This window comes from Phaenicophaeus curvirostris, chromosome 17, assembly GCF_032191515.1.
Source record: "Phaenicophaeus curvirostris isolate KB17595 chromosome 17, BPBGC_Pcur_1.0, whole genome shotgun sequence".
NCBI classification, from domain to species: domain Eukaryota; kingdom Metazoa; phylum Chordata; class Aves; order Cuculiformes; family Cuculidae; genus Phaenicophaeus; species Phaenicophaeus curvirostris.
In genome coordinates, this window is record NC_091408.1 from 9,195,877 (window position 1) to 9,217,563 (window position 21,687).

The window sequence follows — 21,687 nt, forward strand, 5'->3', positions numbered from 1 at the left end:
CTGACCAGCCCAACTTGTACTGCAGAAGACACAAATAATTTCCTTATTGAGGATAATGAGTCCTATAACACAAGATACACATTTTTTAGGGTAGGTCTACGTAAATTTTAAAAGCGCGTACATTCTTCAGACATCACTTCAGGAAGAAAACTGTCTAAACACTAATAATTAGTCTGCCAAGTTCCTCTTGTTGCATCCATGACAGATACTGGGCACAGAATCAGAGCACTGACTGAGACACCGCAGGGACAGGCAGACTGGAATACCCATGCCATCAAAGCCTTGAGCTCTAATGAATTAATGGTCCCTCCTGGTCAGAGATGGGCTGGACAGGGATGCTCCCATCCTGTTAAGATTAAGGCCCAAGAGCCAAAAGCCTGAAGAAATAAGTTCTCTGTAAGCACACAGGAACCAGAAAGAAAGAGGAGCCATGAAGAGTAAATTGGCCTACTTTTGTTTGTCTTAGCATGTTTAAAAGTATGTATTCAAATTATCACAGGCAGCAGTCCCAGGGTTTTTCTTGTTAAGGTTACAAACCATAAAGTAGCATTGAACAAGTTACTAAGCCAGATTTCAAAAGGTTGCTACCTATCACAACTCCTAAAAAATCTCATATTTTATGTTTACTTGAAAGCTGAGATCTGAAGAAAATTAATCTCAACTTTTATTCCACTTGTTTTTTTTCCTATCATTTCCAGCTTTATCCACTTAAGGAAACAGCTTAAACCCCATTAATCTTAAGCACCATACACATAACCCCCCAAAAAGCAGGTTGAAATCAGTGCATCTAGACCATGGGATTGCTTTGGCACCTGGTTCCTCTCTTAGATTTTCAGTCAGCCATAGTGCATCCCTAATTATCTTCAGGACTATTAACTTAGAAGTACAAAACTTGTATTACCTCCCACGATAAAGGCTGATTGTAGGCATATTAAACTTAAAGTTTTCAAATAATTTTAATAAAATGACACGACCACTTTCCAAACAATCATCAGCTGTCATTTAAGCTTGGAAAACTGTATTTACAGATAAGTGCTTCCCCCTTAGCTGCAGGTCTCCTCAAGGACTTCACTTGGACTGAAGAATACCTAGCGTTTTGGATTTTCTTTCTGGAACAAGACCTTACTGAGATCGAGCATCTCGTACGCTGCCCCCAGCCCAACGTGCCACTTCTGCACCAGTCCCTCTGCACACGCACTAGTGGTGCCTTTGCTCTCGCCCACAACCGAGAGGAAATCTGCTCTGACCTTCTGTCACACAAATCGCAAATGAGAAAGAGCTGGGGAGTGAAAGATCAATTAACAGTGTGCAGCTCGGCCACCTCCAACTTCACTCATTAGTTATGCTTCCTGCCACAAACACCAATGGTGTTTAACAGCTTGTCAGGAACCATGTCTTGGACATGGCTGATTAGGCTGTACAGAAACAATAAAACTGACATAACGAAGCACATTATGGTGTAAGGGTTTTTTTACTTTTAACAGCAGCAAACCTGTCTGCATTCTACCCTGATATTTTTTTTTGTGTCCAGTTATTTCACTCAGGAGCTTCCCTCCACTTCTGTGGTGCAAAGCAGACACCTCTGTTAGCGTGCACCTATCAGGGAAGGCTCTCAGCAGGCTACTATCAGAAGGTTATGCCTATTACCACTGGCACAACAGGATTGGAGGGGTTTATTGCAGTTCTTCAGGTGAAGAGGAACAGACCACCTCTGCTTTACCTGCATGCCTCGCCACTGAGCAGAACCACACTTCCCACCAACTCCCTTCTCCTGCCAGTACACAGCCCAGCAACAGCTTCTAAGAGTTTTCAGAAGCAGCAATAATTTCTTTCGTATCTTCACAAATTTGAGAACCTTGGTTTCTGAATTGTGCGCAGAGACACAGTAGAGGATGATAAACTGACAGGGGACTAAAGAGGAAATTGTTCGCAGTTCCTCTCAACACTTCCTACCAAATGGGATGTGAAAGCAGGCTGTCGCAGCATTCTTTCTTTTCTCTTCTCAGGCCCCTCTAACATTTGTTGTGACGGGAAGAAGTCCACAGGACTGTCAGAGCGCATCACTGTGTCCAGCAAGGCACTACCTGTTCCTCTCTGTGCATCCTGAGCTGGAGCAAGCGCTTGCTTCAGCCTGCCCATTGTTACAGGAAGGAATCCATCTATGTGTTTGCTGTTAAATTCCACATCGTTACACAAAGAATAATTTGCAAAATTTCAATCTTATAGATTGAAACACACACGGAATTTACAGTAATACTAATTAATAATAATTTCTACCAGATTGTTTTGACCAGATTTTGTCACAAAGATTAAAGACTGAACAGTAGACCTTGAGATATCACACTGAATTACACCCCCCAAAAATTTACTTGGATGACTACTTCAAATTAGATTAAACAAGGTTAGTAATTTAGATTAAAAAGTAGCTGAAAACCTGTAAAACAAAGGACTGAAAGGATCACCTACTTCTGAGTTGGAGACTAATGCAACCAAGTCAAAATTCTTCCAAAGTTATCTTGAACTCTACCTTTAAAACTGCAAAGGGAGACGATGAACAGCAACATGATGGAATAGGAAATAGAAATGGGAGGCAAAACCACTGCAAACAAGCTTCAACAATACTGGCCTTCCTATGACAGACACCTTGTCCCCTCAGATGCCTCACTGCTTTACATCATACCTTACCCATCAAGTGTAACTAACAAACCCTGAAGTACTTGAGCTGTCTGTCAGCTGGAAGCACGTTCATAACATTTGCAGGGGATGTTAGGTCAGGCTGAGCTGATTATCATTTAACTTAAAAGAATGCAAGTGGATTTAGAGTTAAAAAAAAACAAACATGGACAAACTACAAGAGCAATATTGCTGTAGAGACAAGTTGAGAGAAATATTATCTGAAATAATGATAAACTGTAAGAAGAGAGAAACTTGGAAAAAAATAACACCTGGACTACAGAGGATGGAGAGCTTGACTTTGGTTTATGGGAAGATCATGCAGTCAAGAGAAGGAAACTTCAACCTGGGTGTAAGGAGCTACAGTCTAAAAAATCCAGTCCTACGGAGACTGCTGTGGTGTCTAGGATGGGTTTCACACGAAATAATGTCATGTGTATTTCCGTCATTATCAGCAAGATACTAAACCTGAACCCACGACATCCTTTGCTTGAATTCCAGTTTTGGTAATGTATCCTGCACACCAGGACACTGTATTATTCTGTACCTCCTACCCTAAGGGGCTGGATAATACCACCATATGTTGATGAAAAACTGCCACGCGCTATCCCCAGACATTTGCATTTCAACAGGGAAAAAAGCAATTTCTGTACATATAAGTGCAGGAAGCACTGTGCATTCTTTTACAAAGAGAAGCACATCATAGATCTAAGATAGCGTTATCGACAACTGAAGTTACTTTTTAATTTTGCTTTTTAATTCCAGATGCAAAATAATTTGTCCTTCTTGACAAGTAAAATTAATAGCAATAGGACACAAATAACTATCACTAAAATGAAAGCAACCAGCTGAGATGGTGCTCACAAAAAGGACAACAGGGATGGATTATGATTAGTGTCTGAATAATGTTTAGCCTCGAGAACAGAACAAATAATTTTATGCAGTCCTCTGTCTTCTGGAAAGAGCAATTTTTTTTTGTTTTGCTTTTAATTATATATATTAGGAAAGAAAGGTCAAGCTTGAGGTCAATTGCTATTCTGATAAAAGAACATTCATAGCAGCTGTAGAATTGTCCTTTATGCATCAATAAGGAAAAATGTAATCATACAAATACTCTGTAAACACAATTTATTCAAATTTTCCATTTATTTTGTTGTATTTCATGACCAAACACAGGTACCCCCTCTGCTTCCTGGGACATTCAGAGCCAGCCCCTGTAAATGCTATTTTCTATTGATAAACATAGCTATTACAGAGTCTTATTCAGCTGTTATTTGCAAAGCAAATAATGTTTTTTACAGCAACTTCCTTTATATCTACCTTTTTGCAGAACAGCAGTGTCAGTGTTACCAACTCCATCTCAATTCCAGCTCTCTTAGAATACTCGATTTACACAGGGGAAAATGGAAAAAAGACTAGAGTGTTAAATTTCAACAGAGAACTGACGGGTTTTTAAGAAGCAGGATTTGGGCTAGAGCTCTAGATCCCCAAACCGAAACACAACAGATTGCAGCCCCAAACTCTGGCTCAGAAACAAAATCCCAGGTGGCAGAGCCACCACGCTGCCTCTGGTGCTGCCAACACGAGAGCTTGGCGAGGAGATGCCGCGCTGTCTGTCAACCGTTTACATGAAGAAAATACAATGAGAAAATAGCAACAGATTCTTGTACCACAGCTACATAAGCCATTTAAATACCTAGGCAAGTCACACCACTGCACGGTCCACTCCAGCCTCAATGAAGCGACTCAGCGCAGGGCAGCACTTGAACAGGAAAACCACAGTGCAAGGGCCCTAAACAGCCCTTACTTCTTGTTCAACGCCCCAAAGCCATTTTAGGCTGCTTGTCAAAAATCCATTTGTGAAAAAGATATTTAAAATCTAATTGGGTGAAGGGTCAAACTTCAGCTGGTTGACCAAATGAAGACAGCCAAAAGCTCTTCCAGTCCAATTCCAAGACAGGGAGCAGCTTTGCTATTCCTGAACTTATCTGAGAAGAGTATACTGCAAGATTGCACACTACAAAGGATCAGTTAAGACCAACCCGTAACCTATTTACCCAAGAGGAACAAATCTACTCAGCATTCCAGCCATCACCCTGTACGGGTGCGAGAGGCGAACAGGCAACGCGTGGTTGTGAGCCCCACGTAGCTGGCAGGGTTACTGCACCAGCAACCCAACCACTACCAGAGGCTAGTGAATGGACACGTTCCCTTCAGCAAGACAGACACCCAGCATGTCAAGAACAGAAAGAAGATGAAAAATATTGATAAAAGTCCACACAGAGAATAACCTGATTGCTAGCTATCGCATTTGGGGATTTAGCAGACTACAGCATCTGTTTGCTTTAATGAAAAACCAAAGCCAGGCATGTAACAGGAACATGCTCTTTACACATACATTCAATTCCAAATGCATAAAACATACTAAAATATTTTAAATGACGGCACGCTTCAATTATTTGTTAAAAATAATTTGTTTTTCCATACTGATGCACAGAAGCATTTTATTCACTCATGTTGTCCTTTTTACTGTTCCAAATCCATTAGCAACCACACAGTTATGTTCAAATAACATTCTGCTGGGAGCCTTCCATCTGAAAATGCTACGTTTCTTGCTTCCACTGGTTTAAAAAGATTTTACTTTGTTTCATTAGCTTGAACAGCCATAAGCCCAAAGGAACAGAGGAAAAATATAAACATGCTGTTCAGCACTGGGGAGTATGGAAGAAGGAATACATTTCATTTAAATTTAGACATAAATGAAAAATATTGTTTTATTCAAATTAGGCTGTATTAGTCTTGGTTAGTGGCAATTAACTGTTCATGAGATGCATACTAACTCGTGACTCCAATAATAATGATCTTTGAGTGATTTTCCCCTACTTTGAAATCATGCGAGCTTAAAAATGCCTGCTTCTAAACAGAAGGTTTAGACCTTTTGATACAAAACTTCATCAGTAAATAAATGTCTTTTCCACTCTGGAATTCATAGTACTATTGTAATTTAGATTTTAATTACGTGAAATTCAGTAAAAGACCAACAGTGGTATTCATTCAGAAGAAAACCATTCTAAACAAGCACTCTGGTTTGCTGCCTAATTTACTCTACATTTAGAGGAACATTATGTAAAAACTGTTTTCCTGAATATTTGCCTCTTTTAGGCATCTTCAAATAGAGTAAGACGGATCAATCAACTTCAGTCTTAATGTAATGTGTTGACTTCTTAAAAGTTAACATACTTTACCTGTTATTCTAAACCACATTTCTTTTGACAACATAGACCACGCATTGTTGCCTGTCTGGAGCTGAAGATGCTGCTGGATATGTACTTTCCTTTCCTCTACCCAGTCTCTTCCTAACGCACTTCCCTTAAGTCTCACAATAAATCAGAATTGTCACAACAATATTTTAGGCAATATTAATAGAGAAAAAACCAACCAAATCTTACGTCTAGTTTCATATCTAAATCTCATGATTATGCACAAGAGCTTAGATTCAGATACAGTGAAACACTGAGCAACTGCAAACACGTTCGTCAAAATTCATGTTTTTACATGGCATCCTTGACTTTTTCTGTACACCTTTTTTTTCTCCTTCAGTTTACAAAGTTGTGTTTATTTACAAGGCACACAATAATCACTCTAGACATTTGTCAAGCTCTAAGTTACAATACAGCATCTTTGTGGCTCATCTGGATAACAAAGAAAATAAAGCAGCTGCCCTTCTATCCATCTCCAAGACACACATACAGTCAATGTTCCTCTGCTCAGTTATTCTAGATCCCTGCTAGAACAGTGTGCATAGTGACATTTTATTCTCTCAAAAAAAGCTGTATTATAAGACATGTAACAGAGAGAAAAGTTTACCTGCAAGGTCACAATGTCTTGCCGAGTGAAAGGTTCATCTGTCAAAAGATCCTTGTAGCTCTTTGGCTTTATGTTCAGCTGCTCCACTGCCTAATAGCCAGGCAAAACACATAGACATTAAAAATTGGATTCTAATATATAACTATTACAAGCAAATACGTGATAGCACTAAAACCTTAGAGTATAAATGATAAAGAAAACAATTTCACCCTTCATTCTCAACTAGCTGAAATATTTTCATTGTGTGCTTTAACAGATGAGAAGCTTTTATCTTTCATCCCTACAAAACTCGACAGTTTTCTGTGATTTGTTCTTTAAATAGGAAAAAACCTTGCAGTCTCCATTCCATAGTAATGCATATCATTTTAACCAAAGTTATCATAAAAGTATTGCCAAAATAAAAAAAATCTTGTTTGCAGTTTTCCAAGTTAAGTATTCTACAGATGGTATAAGACAGGCAGCTTTCACCAGGGTCCATAGCAGTCATTGCCAGCAGCCCTCAGGGAGATAAGAGTACCCCAGGCCAGCTCGTACAACAGCAAAGTTGTGTTAGCCCCTCACTCCATCAACCCAACTGCTGCACCTCGCCTGCAGCGACACTCCTGTTCGCCTGAGAAAATTTAATGATGCTCAACAAAGCAGCGGCATGTTATTTCATAGTGAGAACTAATGTGGAATAAAAGCTTTGTCATTACAAACAAATTCATCACACTGAGAGACAACTGTGGAGGTCTACCTGCAAAAAGACTGAATCTGTCTTATTCACCCAATGTCCTTTGCTCCCCTCAGATGAAAGCGTTTATTTTTTTCTAGTGCCTTTAGAAGTTTTTAAATTAATTTTGTGTTTATAACAAACTGATAAGTGCTATAGCTTCAAGTGGTACACCACATGAGAAACGGACCCCCTTGTCATGACTTGTTTAGGACACCTGACATTATAAATCACAGCAAACTGAGCGATAGTTTCACAATATCAACAAGCATTTAACAAAGACTACTGTTAAACTCATTCTTGCCTCTTAACCACAGCAATCAAAGCACCATGAAGGAACAGAAAACACTTTCTATTTTAACCTAGTCTTGACTGCTCTCACAGCTGGAATTAAGACAGCTCAGCTACAACAGAACAGGTTTCCAAAACCGTGATGAATCCTGCCTTTTCCTTGACTGTAATGGTTTCAGCTTGTTCCTTGCTCAGTATCTGCAAGTCCTACTGGAACCTCCCATCAACAGATTCCAAAAAGCAGATGTTTCAGTGTTCAGCCTTTCTAGAACACTGGATATGGCTCCATTAACTGAAGGATTTATTTGCTACTGAAAAATAAATAAACCTTGCTTTTACAGTATGGGTTATGCAAACAAGTCACAACTAAAACTCCACTTGGGTCTGCACAAATGTTACAAAACACAAAGAAAAATGCAGTTCCAGTGTCCACGAAGCCATTCTCTCTGCTCTTTCCCCAGCTCCAGTTAAAGTACTCTTTTTTACTCACTGACATGAAAAGAAGTGCGGCAATTTGTGTTTTGGTGACAACTCTACCAAAACTTGTCTCTTAATTCAACTGAGGAGCATAAAAAAGCTACTCATTTTGGTCTACGAGATTTAGTGCATGTAGATTAACCTAAGAAAAGATTTAAAAAATATATCTTAAAGCACATTCTAGGGTTATTCATATTTGAAGATGAAAGTCAGACAGCAGTTTGTTGAAGTCAATTAAACTCCTTGTACATTAATTTTTCTGGCTGTAGAACAAGAATAAAACATGCCTACCATTTCAAAGCACTTTGTGATCTTGAGTGAAATGCACCAAGTATCCAATATTAATAATGAAATGCAACATAGAACCTACCTCATAGGCAAACACATTTCCAGTTGTCTTGATGGCCACAATATGGGAGTTGTTGGTGAATACAGTAAACAGCACTGGACAGTGGTATTTACCTGAAGGAGGGAAAAGAGTTTAAATGTGGCTTGAAGTCCCCACAACTGCTTTGAAATAGATGATTTCTGTTACCTCTGTGGAGGATACCTGCATTGATTTTTAATATAAAGTGTAACTTCAGTCTGTATTTAATGGTGGTTTATCTAGGGTTTGAGTCTTTGGTGCCAAACAGAAAAAGTAACATGTAAGAGAATTATAAAGCAAGCAACAAAACCGCAGCTTTGAAATCCACTGCCCTCCATACCCCAACAAACAATTTTGTCCAACTTACCCATTATCTGTAACGTACCATGATATAATTGTTATTGTTGTAATCAAAGCTCTGCTGATTGTACCTGTACTTTGTCGTGCCCAGCACACTGTTTTCACTGTTGCTCCCAGGAATAAAGAGTTTAACTTATACACAACAAAAAAACTTCACAGCAGCTGTTGTGCTTTTAGGAGAGGAGAGCATTTTGTATTCCAGTGTGGCAAGCAGAACGCCATTAAATCTGAACACGTTATTCAATAAGGAACCCAGCTTCTGCTCTAATCAAGCTGTGAATTTTCCCAGGAGGGTCAGCATAAATATTAAGTGTGTCAACAACAAGCAAACCGATGGAAGGCAAGGAGAAAGAAAAATGTCTGGGTAATCTCAGCAGAAAGCAATTAGAAGAAGGTTATTAATACTTGATCAGTTTGTTAGACCTTGGGGTTCTGGTGAGATTTTTAAAATAGACTGAGCCTATTTGGTTCTTTTCTGTCCTCATTATCATCTGAAAATCAGACTCAGCAGGGAGATCAGAACCTGCAGAGACAGGAGAGGCAGGCACCCACTAAGCATCGACCAACGGAGGGAGCAGCCAGAGGAAGCACACCGGCCTCCAGGACACAGACGCGAGGACAAGCTGAGGAATGCTCCTGTCAATGCCACTGGAGCTGACAGAGAGCCCAAGGGGCAGAAATCCAGGAGAAAGATCAAAAAGAAATTCTAGAAGTGGTATCAGGGTATGGCCCAACTGATGGGTACTGAAACACACTAGTAAAATGTGAGGCCTCACTCCAGCTCCTTCAAAAGGAGCAAATCACCATGTTCTCACTGCTGGCAAAAGCAGAGCTGCTGAGGACACACGCTTGTTGATCAGGACAGAAGGGACTCAGCTAAGGAGGGATTGTCACGGGGAAGAAATTGCAATACCTGATGACCTTTTTTATTGTACAGGTGTGAACAGAGAGGGTTCTACATACACACCATTCTACATATTAAGATTTAAAGAAAAGTTTGCTGATAGACAGAAATACAGCATTTTATTCTTCCTCTTTTGTTGCATCTTCCCTTGATCTATTAATGAAACAGAATGTACATTTTTAAGGAAAAGGCTTCCGGATCGTGTAGCTGCCACCATTCCACCCCAGCATCACAAGCTGGACTTCTTTAAAGAAAGGACAATACCGCAACAGCTTTCAAAAACCCTGGCCACAGCAACTATTGATAATTTTTTAACAGCCTGCTCTTGAGGCAGATGGAACACAAAACCCAGAAGAAATCCATCAGCTAGAGAAAAGACCTTGTAGTCTATGGACTGTTGGTGAGATGATAAGGAGACAGACACTCCACAATTTTATTCTCACCTATTCCTTGCCACTCTCCTTTCAAATAAACCACTACCTGCCTTGTAAAAGATTAATTCATCTCCACTGTTCTCTTTTATTCCTAGCATCCTCTCTTAGATGGCAGATTTTATATCTTTAACCCTGCAGAAATAAAACTCGAGGCTGTTTTCTTGTGCGCTGCTATTCATAAAATCCCACGTGTTCATTTAAGTCTAATTCATTTTATAAACAAAACGTTGCTCAAAACCAAGTGAATAGCAAATAATGCCATAGGCAAGCTAAGAAAAAAAGTAACGTACTACAGAAATTCCGCCTTTTCTGAAAATTTTCCCTACAGTAAGTAGTACCTTACTGCAGTAGTAGCTATAGTAAAGTGAAATTGCTGAATAATTTACAGCTCCCTGGTGTAGAGAAAAACAGAAATGGAACTTTAAAGGTAAACACGCCTCTCACAAGAAGCAGTTATTCTACTCGAAAAATAACAACCGTGACAGAAAACACAAACTACATAACTTTACCATGAGTAAGATGAACTAGGATGTATTAGAGCATTCATTATGAAAAAAAACCCCACAACACAGAAAATAACCACACTTACCTTCACTGTTTTTAGCAAAATTCAGCTTTATAAGCGATTTGGCATCTAGTTTCTAAAGAAAATGAAACATCAAAAATATTAATCACAACAGAATCTAACTGTTGAAATAAAAGTCAACTGTAACGTCAAAGTTGGGATTTTAATAGTTCATAGTTTATTAATAACATATTGAAGTTGTCTGAATCATCAGAACCCTGGGAATGTAAGTCACAGGCAGCCCACAAAGCCAAGGCTCATTGAGCCTTAGAACTGGGATCTGGTTTACTTACAGTGCTGTGGTTTGGCACAGCACAGCACTACCCAGAATGAACAAGCTTGAAAAGTCCTGCAACCCTGGCTTCGCATAAACTGAGAGCAGAGTCTGCACACAAAGCTAAGAGGCAAAGATCAGAAGTGACAATTTGGAAGGTATCTTGGATGAAAGTCATAAATCCAGTAAATCATACCAGCAAACAAGCTCACTACCTTTCCTGAAATAACTGTACTTCTTTTCCTGCTTAAGGACACGCACAGCAGAGCCCACATGATAACTAGGAATAATGAAGAGAAACAGAGGCATTAAGTCCTTCAGAGAGGTGCTTGGGGACATGAAAGAAGTCCCAGGAGGGAACTTTGGCTGCTTAATTGCCAGGGAACTACATGGAAGAGGGAATAGAGACAGCAGCCAAGGCCAGGTAATGTTCTCTCTCCCCTGGCAGAGCTTGAGGTTGTTCCCTCCTGTCCTGTCCCCTGTCATTTGGGAGAAGAGGCCAACTCCCTCCTCTCCACAACCTCCTTTCAGGTAGTTGAAGACAGCAATAAGGTCTCCCCTCAGCCTCCTCTTTTCGAATCGTAGGGTTTGTTTTTTTTCTACCAGCTGTCAGAGACAGCTTCACTGCTAGATTGATCCTTAAAAGCACACAGAGTATAGGCATTTCTAAAGAAACAATCCGTTCCCTTCTGAAAACACACACCTGAACAGATTAGGGAGTTTTTATAACCCAGACAGCTCTTTATATAAACAGCTATGAGTGGAGATCTGCCAGCAGTGGTGCCGACGCTGCTAGTTCAATCATTATGGCAACGAGCAATAACAAAACCATGTGAAACCAAGTCAGTGGGCTTCTTCTGCCTCATCAAAGTCCCATATTCTTGGTTCAGAGGGTACACGTTATGACAGCTGGACTCATTCATTCATACGAAGGCTCTTCCCAAACTGCTTTCGGCCAGCTGGTGGGCTCATTTGCTGCCAGGAAAGTATCCATCTTTCTAATTTATTAGCAAGAAGAGCAATAAGGGCTAGTAGAAATAAGATGGGATGGAAGAGACCAGGTTAGGATATATTTAGTTTGGTGACAGAAGGCTAGTGCTGTTGTTTTTGTTTAAGTGGATTCTCAGAAAACCTCCAAAACCTCAATAAATGCACACTGCTGAGGCACAAAGAAAGACAGGAAAGGCAAGGGCAGCTTCTGAAATAACTAATCCAATGCAGAGCTTTATTCATTTATTTATCTTCTTACTAGAACAAAATTGTCAAAGAAGTAGTAGGGGAACAGCAGAGCTGCCAAAGTGAACATATGATCCTGGACAGATCTGTTCAAGCTAAACAACTTATTAACACAAAGCAGCACCCATCTGTGCACATGTTGTGCAACAGCCCAAAAATTATGTTCCAGAAAAGCTTCTTTAGAAATACGACCGCTGGAAACACTGATAATTTGAAGGAAGGCTTTTAAATTATCTTCCTGGCAGACCTAAACTATCCCTAAACACACATGCAGGTCATCTTTCAACAAAAATGGCAACAGTTCCCAAAGAAACAGTCTAGCACGATTGAAGATTCAGATTCATACCTTGACTGAAATTGAGAGGAAAAGACAGACTCAACTGCTGTTTAAAGGTAGCAAAAGCTGCAGCACAGTCTTTCATCTGTCAACATATGATGTATCATTGAAAGTGCTGCCAAATCCTTGGACTCTCTCTGTACCCTGGGTAATAGTATGATATTTCAGGTCACATCTTTCCATAAGATGGTAAAAGGTTAGTTTTCAGCAACAGTTACGCATGGTGCATCAGCTGCTCCTGCTGGCATCTGTTTGCCACTGAGACCAGCACTTACACGGTCTTTTATGTAAACAATAAACAAAACAATAGTAATTTTCATAAAGGAGTTGCAATACATGCACTGCCTGGAGCATTTTTCCAGGATGAGAACTTTATATCTAACTACTTTATGTACATTTTATTGCCACAGACCAGCCTCCTGTCAAGCTTGTGCTGAAGAAGTGCCCTTGGCACATCAGCTCATGCCCTCCAGAGCAGCTTTGTGCTTCAGCTCCACTGGCAACAGCTTTGTGCCTGAGCACTCCCATGCCATGTCACGTGGGAACCTCCTGCTACTGATAACGGGTGTTGTGCAGTGGATTCATGAAGAGATTCTTCACCATGAGAGTGGTGAGGCACTGGAACAGGTTGCCCAGAGAAGCTGTGGCTGCCCCATCCCTAGAGGTGTTCAAAGCCAGGTTGTACGCGGCGTTGGGCAGCCTGATCCAGTGGGAGGTGTCCCTGCCCATGGCAGGGGGGCTGGAACTGGATGATCTTTAATGTCCTTTCCAACCCAAACTATTCCATGATTCTATGAAACAGACCAAGAGTTGAATATGAGAAAATACATGGGGAAATATAACAAGCAACACCTCAAAAATGTTTTGAGAGGTTGATTAACACATCTAACGCACAGAAAGACAAGAGGGGGATTTAGTGTTTTGTCAGGGGACGTCTTTGGAGGACCAGAAGACCACAACCAGGCGATGATCTGCTACAAAGGACTGCTATGTCCTACAAAGGCAGCTCAGTGCTCAAGGCCAGGCTGCAGCATCAGGCAACTGTGCAGGGAGCAGCTGCAGAGGAGGGAGCCCAGCACGCACACCAGGACTTCCAGAAAGTCCAGTTTTGAAAACCTACAGGTTACACAGGAAGCTATGAAAGAATACGATACAGAAAACCGGTATCATTTTTAATTCCTCTCAAGGTCTCCATTTCACACGAAAACAGGGTTATCTTGAGTGTGGGTGAATCTGCTTTTATTTATTTTCCATCAAAAGCCAAAGCTTTCCAAGCACTATCACACTGTTTGTTGCCATGGAAATGGCCATTATGCCACTAACAGGCATCAGTCTTCATAGGAAGAGACAGCAGGAGTTAATGAGTCCTAAAATGAGTTAAAGTACTTGTTTTCATGTATTTCTTATTACTAATAAAGCACAAGAGAGCTCAAATACTGCATACACAGCTCAATTCCAAAACCATTTCCAACATGAGTTTCCCCAACACACACCTACCATCCAGTTTCAGCCAATCTCCAGTAAAGAAAAGCTAGGAAAAAGAACGTTTACTAAAAACATTTGATCTAATTAAAATTCTAAGTTCTTAATGAAAACGAAAGGCCACAAGCATGTGCCATTTCCCCTCAGCAGAAAGGAGAGCTGCATATTCCCTTCTAAAAATATTTTATGGAAGAATACTGGAAAGCAGACGCATTTCACAGCACATAGCGCCAGCTGCTCTACAGCACAGAAGGGCTAAAAAAAACAAACCCCAAACTCGTGCAAGCCCTTTTCTCAGCTGACTCCTCTCTCACAGGCACACTTCCACAAAGGCAGCCAAGGCTACTTTTGGCCATGACCTACTTTCTTGCAGCAGCGAGAAGCCCGCACGCTCTCATCTGTCAGCTGACAGCCCGCGCTCCCGCGGGATCCCAAAGGGCAGCATCCTTTATTGATACCCGAAGCAGAGGTTATTATGCTGCGTAGGTTAGTGGGGCACTGTGGCAGCTCGCAGAAGAAGCATGTCTATTGTTTCGAATTAAATCATTCTCTGTCATCGCTGTGTGTCTCGGGAAGATATGACCTACAATCCCCACGCATTAATTAGTGACACACTCTGAATCTCTTTGGTCCATGGCTGCCTGTTCTTCTTGTTAATGAGGCTCTGACCCTGTTGGACACACATCAGCCTCAAAAGCAATCAAAATGGGCTCATCTGATTCTCTACCCACACACGGGTAGGGTTGGTGATGTGGGGCGAGAGTTGTATTCAGTAAACACAGACTTACCCCCTCTATCAGCTGTAATTGAGTTAGTGTTAAAAAGTTCCGCACTTGGGGATAGGACACCCTTCTGAATGGTCCCTGGCATGAACACACAATAATGCAGTGAAGCTATTGTGGGAGAATATTAATGTGTCACGTCTCAGCTGGTTGGCAACATGAAGACAAAATCATCTAGTGCTGGCACGGTCATTTGAGAAGTTCTTGTCCCAGCAGAACAAGCAACACAGAGTTACCTCAAACAGAAGATCTGCTGTTTAACTGTAGCTTTCATCTATTACTGAACTCAGGAAAATGGCACAAAAGATCCTTCATTACCCACTTCCAGACCCCTGTATTTCCATATTTAAATTTTAATTAAACTGACACCATATGGTCACCAAAGCCTTGTCCAGAGAATCATAAAGATATGCCTGATAACACACATGGCTCACAGATACGAGCAATAATGTTGTGCTATCAAAGGGCACATTAACAGAAATTACCATGAGAAAAAGATGTGCAGATTACCATAGAAAAAGATGTGCAAGATTAAACCTGCAGTCTTAAAGCAGTCAGAATTCTATCAATCCACAGACTCACCACCAAATACAACAGGAAAAAAAGCTTTGCAGAAACATCAAAAAGCTACTCTCCAATTTTAGCGAAAAACAGGCAAGTAAGGATCTGTGGGAAACCTCATGCTGCATTTCGTTTAAGGCTGGAGCATTTCACAGCTGCTAGTTTTTCAAGTATCACAGTCACAAAACCCCAGCCAATGTGCACACTTCCACCAAAACACGGAAAAGGAAAAAAAAAAGACCATCTGTTCGGTCTGTAAAACCTAGATGTAAATAGTTGTTTGCTGTAATGGAAATAATGCATTAGAAATAATGCTAGATGCATTTATCCGCCTGTGACCAGAGCTGGCTTACTGGGTAAAACATTGTCCATCACCACCACAATCCCCAACAGCAAAGTACAAAGGAGACACCGCAGCTTGGCCAGTGACTCATGACACTAGAGGGCTTTAAACATTTCCTTTTGGTAAAGCACTTCAACAGTAAGTCTAGGCAAATCCCATCATCTTCGCCCTCACTGTTTCCCAAAGACACAGGGAACTGAAAAAAACCCAACCCTTTTAGGGCAGATAAAAGCTAATTCTCAGCAGTGCCTGGTGCTCTACTGTAAAATACACAGATAAAACTTTGGAAGAGAAACAACCACCCACATGTTCCTCAGTAATAAAAGACAGTGGGAAAGTTTCAGAAAACCATGGAAACAAGGAGTCACCTTCCAGGTCATCAGCCTCATCAGGACACTCAGCCCCTTGACCCGCTGTGTTTTCAGACACACAAGTTTTGGGTCATTTCCCTAGGCAAGAACCATGTCCTCATATGTTTCTATCCATGGGCCTTGGCAATTTACAGCCACTAGTCAAATATTAACTCATTTAGACTGTTGACCAAGAGCTAATAATTTCAGAAGCAAACGAGGTAAGACGACACAGTTCAGTTGCTGCAACAGTTGCTGCACATTGAAGAGTTCGTTCCGTTCCAAGTGGATTCTGGGTGTTTGCAGCAGCAGCCGGTGTTTGCTGCTTCCAGACAAAATGCACCTCAAGAGATACTTAATGATGACAGCTGCAACCACCCATGCCTGCTACAGCCCACAGGAATACAGGCAGCAACATTCAGCTGGAAACAACAAAAAGGGAAAGGTAGAACCACCGCTCATCCTGGCTGACTCTTATTCATAAATAAGAATCTGCTTCGAGAGAAAATGTAACAAATTATGATACTCTGAATGTGTCTCAGCATACACAGAAACTGTTTTCTGCCCTACACTATCGTGTAAGATATCAGTGCGTTTCAGGAAAATATTAGAAAATATTCCCACTACTTTGAACTCTGTTCAAATATAAATTAAAATTAAACAGACGTGGAGAGGGACAACTGTGACAATTCAGAGTACAAAGACAAGAAGAACATCCGACAGGAAAATATAAGTCTTGACAAGAAAATGTCAAGAAAACATTAAATTCCTCTGTACCAAACACAAAGCTGTAAATACTGACAGAGAAGCACTGTTTTGGCACAAATACAAATGAGACTTAGCTGGTCAAACCCCGAATCTACAGAAGATATCTATCAGATGAAAAAACCATCAGAAGAACCTCTCAGAAGCTGTTGCAGGAAGAAAGCAAACACTGGTTCAAGACAGAGCACGTAGTTTGCAAAGCAGATTGCAAGAGATGAAGACCTCAGAGTCTTCCAGTGTTCTGTTCCTGATCCTTTCACCCTTCTTTCTGCAACACCAACTAAGCTGGATTTCTCTGAATCATTTTTAGACAACAAAGATTCCCTTGGTTTTATTTCTGCAAGCTTTGTTCTCTGCTCCATAATAAGCTATTACTCATCGAGAACAAAACTGTAGTCCCATTGGCCACAGAAACTTTTCTTACAAATAAACAGAAAAAAAAAGGATCTCCCTCGCTTCAAATGTACATGAAAGAGTAAGTTTAACAAAGGGAGAAGAAGGGGCGACTGACATTTACACATCTGCAATATCTGAAGACTTCACCAAGTTGCATCAGACAAATTAAGAAATACACTTTGAATTTCAAAGCTGAAGATGTGCTAACTTCTTCTGACACGTATGGGAAAAGCGCTCTCTAGAGAATTAAAATTCTCATTTAAAAATCAGTTACACTACAGTTAAGCGAGATCTAAAGTTACTGATCCATCTAAATGATCACTCAGTTCCAAAGCCCCTAGGAGAAAATGTAGCAGACTACTTGGATTTCAGGTGCCATGCTCTGATGTTGAGGAACAAAACCCAACTCAACAATAAAAGGGAGATATGTCTCACTTCTGAATTTTTCTACACCATGAAATATCTCAATTGGTCAAATAATTTTCCTCTTAATTAGGCAGCCCCAGCACTACAGAGATGGAAAAGTGCTGTGGAGCCTGCCTATGGAGGGCTGCACAGCACTTCCCTCTCAGTATTTTATATCTAGACAAAGAATGAAAATGCTCAGAGTGAGCACAATCTGTTGGAAACGGTGAGAATGGAGAAAGCTTTTCAAGAGGAAGAAAAATGAATAGTCACAAGGAAAATCCGATTCCTGCTGTAGTCTGCAGTCTTTAGAAGACCATCAAAATCCTAAGAGAGCATTACCAGCACGTCGCAGAAAGGTCCAGACAAGTGCTCTGGAAGTGCATCACGCAGAACATTATCTACAGCTACTACATTTTCCTGACAATGTGTTCCAACAGCAGCTACTGCTGGGCTGGCATGACAAAAGTCACCTTCAAACCACAGATCCCTGTCTGAGGACACACATTATTTGCTGCTCATTATCTAGAAACACACCTGCAATAACACAATTAATGCAGCAATCTGCAATAAATTACCCCACAGACCATACAAACAGAGTTAAAAGCCATGGTCACTGTTGATTTAGCCAATATGGGTCACATTCAACTTGAACTTCTCCTTTCCCCAATTTGGGCTGGAGATCTGTTCCGCACAGCTCATCGCTGGATGAGTTTTGTTTGTGATCTTGATCTTGACACCTCCGACTCAGCAATGCGTACAGCTCATGCAACCCACGTATAAGAATCCATTCCTGAAACACACAGGCTCTGCGCCGATTATCTGGTAAGAGGTGAAGAGCAATGTGTAGTGAACTATAAAGCCTTGGCAGTAATTTAACCTGTACTGCAACACCTGTTCCTACAGTGCTCAAAATTTCTCACACTCTGGACACACTGCAGCTTCTTTATTCAGAATATTGCAAAAGAAGAAAAAAATACCCAAGCCCTCTTTCTCCTTATGTTCACTTCTCAGCTAAAGAAAAAATTATCAGTGCTTTCTATTTTGGTATCTGTGCTTTCAAAATACATACATGGTAAAAACACTTCTATGTTTCAGGAAGTTTCACCTTTGCTCCAATTTCTGCATCCTTTTTAGGCAGGATTTCCCTTATTTAGAGAGCCAAATACTTTTTTAGTGCATAAAAAAAAAGTGCTGTAAGTTTGTTTGTTCATTTTTAAAGTGGGATTAACTACATTCAGCAGTAAAAATTAATCTACTCCACATCCTCTCCATTAACCCAGTCAGCAAGCTCTTCTTACTTCAAGACCAGCAACTGATTTCTATGAGATTGCAGTCAATCTAGTTGATCAAGCTAAAAAGAAAGCAAGCATCATCCTACAATCTTATTTCAAACAAATTATTTAAATGCAGGGCAGTGCATCTCTGGGCGAGCAGTGCCAGACCACGGAGGTGCTCGCTGCAGGCTCTGCCGTGGCTGCAGAGCACGGCAGGTACAGGACGCGAATCTCTGGGTGCTTCACAGCGAGGCTCAGACGGGCGGATCACAGGAGGCAGGCACCTGCACTGCCACAACGCTTTGATCATATTAGTCATAACCTCACCTCAAGCCATTTTTATTTGGTAAATACAGGATTAAGAGTGTGGGAGAACAACAGCAAATATTTACCTTGTACACAGCACAAAACTTTGGGTACAGCTCTTTCTTTTAAGGTGGCAGATTTTCCTACTGGGAAAATCCAGAGATTTTTCAGCTCTGCTTTTTTCTTCTTCTGCTTCTCTTCTTTTTTTTTCTTCCTTTTTCAGCTCTGCTTTTTACTGCTTTTTTATATACCCCAGACTCATATTTACAGTTCTCCTCAGAGGCAGCCCAAGCAAAAGGCTTTCCCAACCCTTAAAAAAACCCTCAGAACTCTCCTGTTTAATCTAGTAAGAAGCTAAAACCTTGTAGCACTAAAGAGAAAGTTCTGTTGGGCTGGTTGCAGCCTTGCATGACACAGGGCATGACCCGAATGGTGCTTTGCCATATTCACAGAAACATGACCTCTAGTCTCCTACGTCCACCACGCAGCATCTCCAACTGACTCGTAGGCGTATGCCAAGTCCAAGCTAAATTAATTCGACTGAATCCCGTTTGCCCTTCAAGACATACGTATGCAACAACTGCACAGCTGCACACAGCCCTTAACATGAGGATTGCTTCTCTGGTTCTGCAGGATCAGCAGACATGGGGCTAATAGTTTGTTCTGAGCAGTGCACGAGTTCACGTAGGTGAGCCCTTTGCATGAGTTTAAAAGTAGATGCCCTTCAAACAGTCAGAAAATTGACTTTGGACCTAAAGCCTTAGAAGCAAACACCAGAGATGAACTGACTTTCAACTCTCCAGATGAACTTGAATTCTCAGAGAAAAGGAGGAACAAGGGACAAAGCCCATAGCTACTTCTGAGAAGGAAAGAGAGGGATCTGCCTAGGATTCCAGAGCCTTGAATGGGGCTGAGTACAACCACAACAGCCTGGCCTGCCCACATGCAGTCAGAATGTCACTGAACCAGAGTGGGAAAACGGGTATTTACCTCAGACACATGACAACGCAGAGAAGAAAAATAGCTCAGCCCATGTACAACATATCCACGCAACAAAGAACAATTTCCTTGAAATTCCTGACAAAAAAGGCATGCTGATCTATCATATGCTCATATTTGAGATTCCAACAAACCAGACTGGCTCTGATCAATTCCACTTGTCGGGAACAGGCACCCCTGAGCCCAGCTGGCTGGTGTGGGCATGCTGCTCTAGGCTGTCATCTCACCGCCGCCGCATGAAACATTCTGGCAAGCTTGCAACTATCTGCAAACCTAAGAAGCCAAAGTGCTGTTCTCAGGAAAAAGGAATGCGCTAACTATGACTTTCCTCTATTTCATGCAATTTTAGTGTAAACATAAGCTAGGGCAGCGCCCTGACAAAACTGACAACAAAAGTGAGCGAGCCAAAGCCATCTGACAGGCATAGTTCCAATGTATGAGAGGCACAGGTTCTTCCAAAATTACTGGTGTGGTAACAGAGGTATTGTTCACTCCAATGAATTCCTAAAAAAGGGGGGAAGAAATATACCCAGAATTACTTTCTGGAATAGCTCATGAGAAACTCTAGACAAGGGTCAATGGTGATTTGTTTCTCCTAAATGGATGCTGGTGTCCATGCTGCACCTCAGGAGAAAGGCAAGAAAAAATAAACCATAAAACATGAGGAAGTACAGGAAAGGAAAGCAAAATAATGTAAAATATTTTAAACATATCACAGAATAACCACAATCTTGGCATTTTAAAATCTCTTTAAGAAGGAAGACTGGTCCAATCATATAGGATTCAGAAGAATCAGAGAAGTCACTTGTCAATCAGCTCACAAACATGCAATTAATACAAGACTAGCATAGTCTGGTGCCCCAGAAGCAATGAAGAGACAAATACATTAATGACTGCAAGGTTCTCCGGTTCTTCAGTGAGGGATCCCCTTTAGTAATACGACAGCCAGACAGAAAGCGAGTACCAAGAGCGCACCATTAACAATGCTGTTTCCAAGTAGCCTATTGATGTGTCCAAAACATTTGGCCTGCAGCAAACCAGAACAAGGCAAGTACAACCAACAAAGGCTTTCATTATGATTTGTAACTTCAGGACAAAAAAATGGAAACATTCCCCAGAGCCTCATCACCAGTGAAGAATCATCAGCCCGTGCACAGCAAGTTCTCAAGTTGCTGTACGAAACATGGCATTGCAGCTAATATGGCTCAGTTCCTCTTTAGACAAACCCAGAGTCTTGAGTTTCTGTGTCACCAACTCATCACAAAAAGTATTTTCTGGTTTCTGCCATGAGCAAGCTGTATGAGCACCAGAAGGTGCACACAGTGACAGGCTGAAGAGAGGGTAGTATTACCTAGAGATGCACGAGCCTAATGCAGTGCTCTCCTCCACCACTCATTCTGCCTTGCCCCAGCACCCCCAGCTTCTTCCTGCCCAACACCCACCTGCCAAAAACCAGCACTAGCCCACTGGGAAACAAAGGCTAAGGTATGACACGTCCTTCAACCCTACTCTTCAACCAACAGT

At 41.2% G+C, this 21,687-nt stretch overlaps 1 protein-coding gene across 1 annotated transcript in view; it reads right to left on the bottom strand.

Annotated features, from left to right (window-relative positions):
* Positions 1–21,687, bottom strand: part of PPIL2 (peptidylprolyl isomerase like 2) — a 158,047-nt gene that overhangs the window by 44,687 nt on the left and 91,673 nt on the right. The window contains exons 7-9 of the mRNA XM_069871089.1: positions 10,675–10,726; positions 8,391–8,482; positions 6,541–6,630 (exon numbers count right to left, since the gene is read on the bottom strand). Coding sequence (XP_069727190.1) covers positions 6,541–6,630; positions 8,391–8,482; positions 10,675–10,726 — 234 coding nt within the window. The remainder of the gene's footprint in view (positions 1–6,540; positions 6,631–8,390; positions 8,483–10,674; positions 10,727–21,687) is intronic.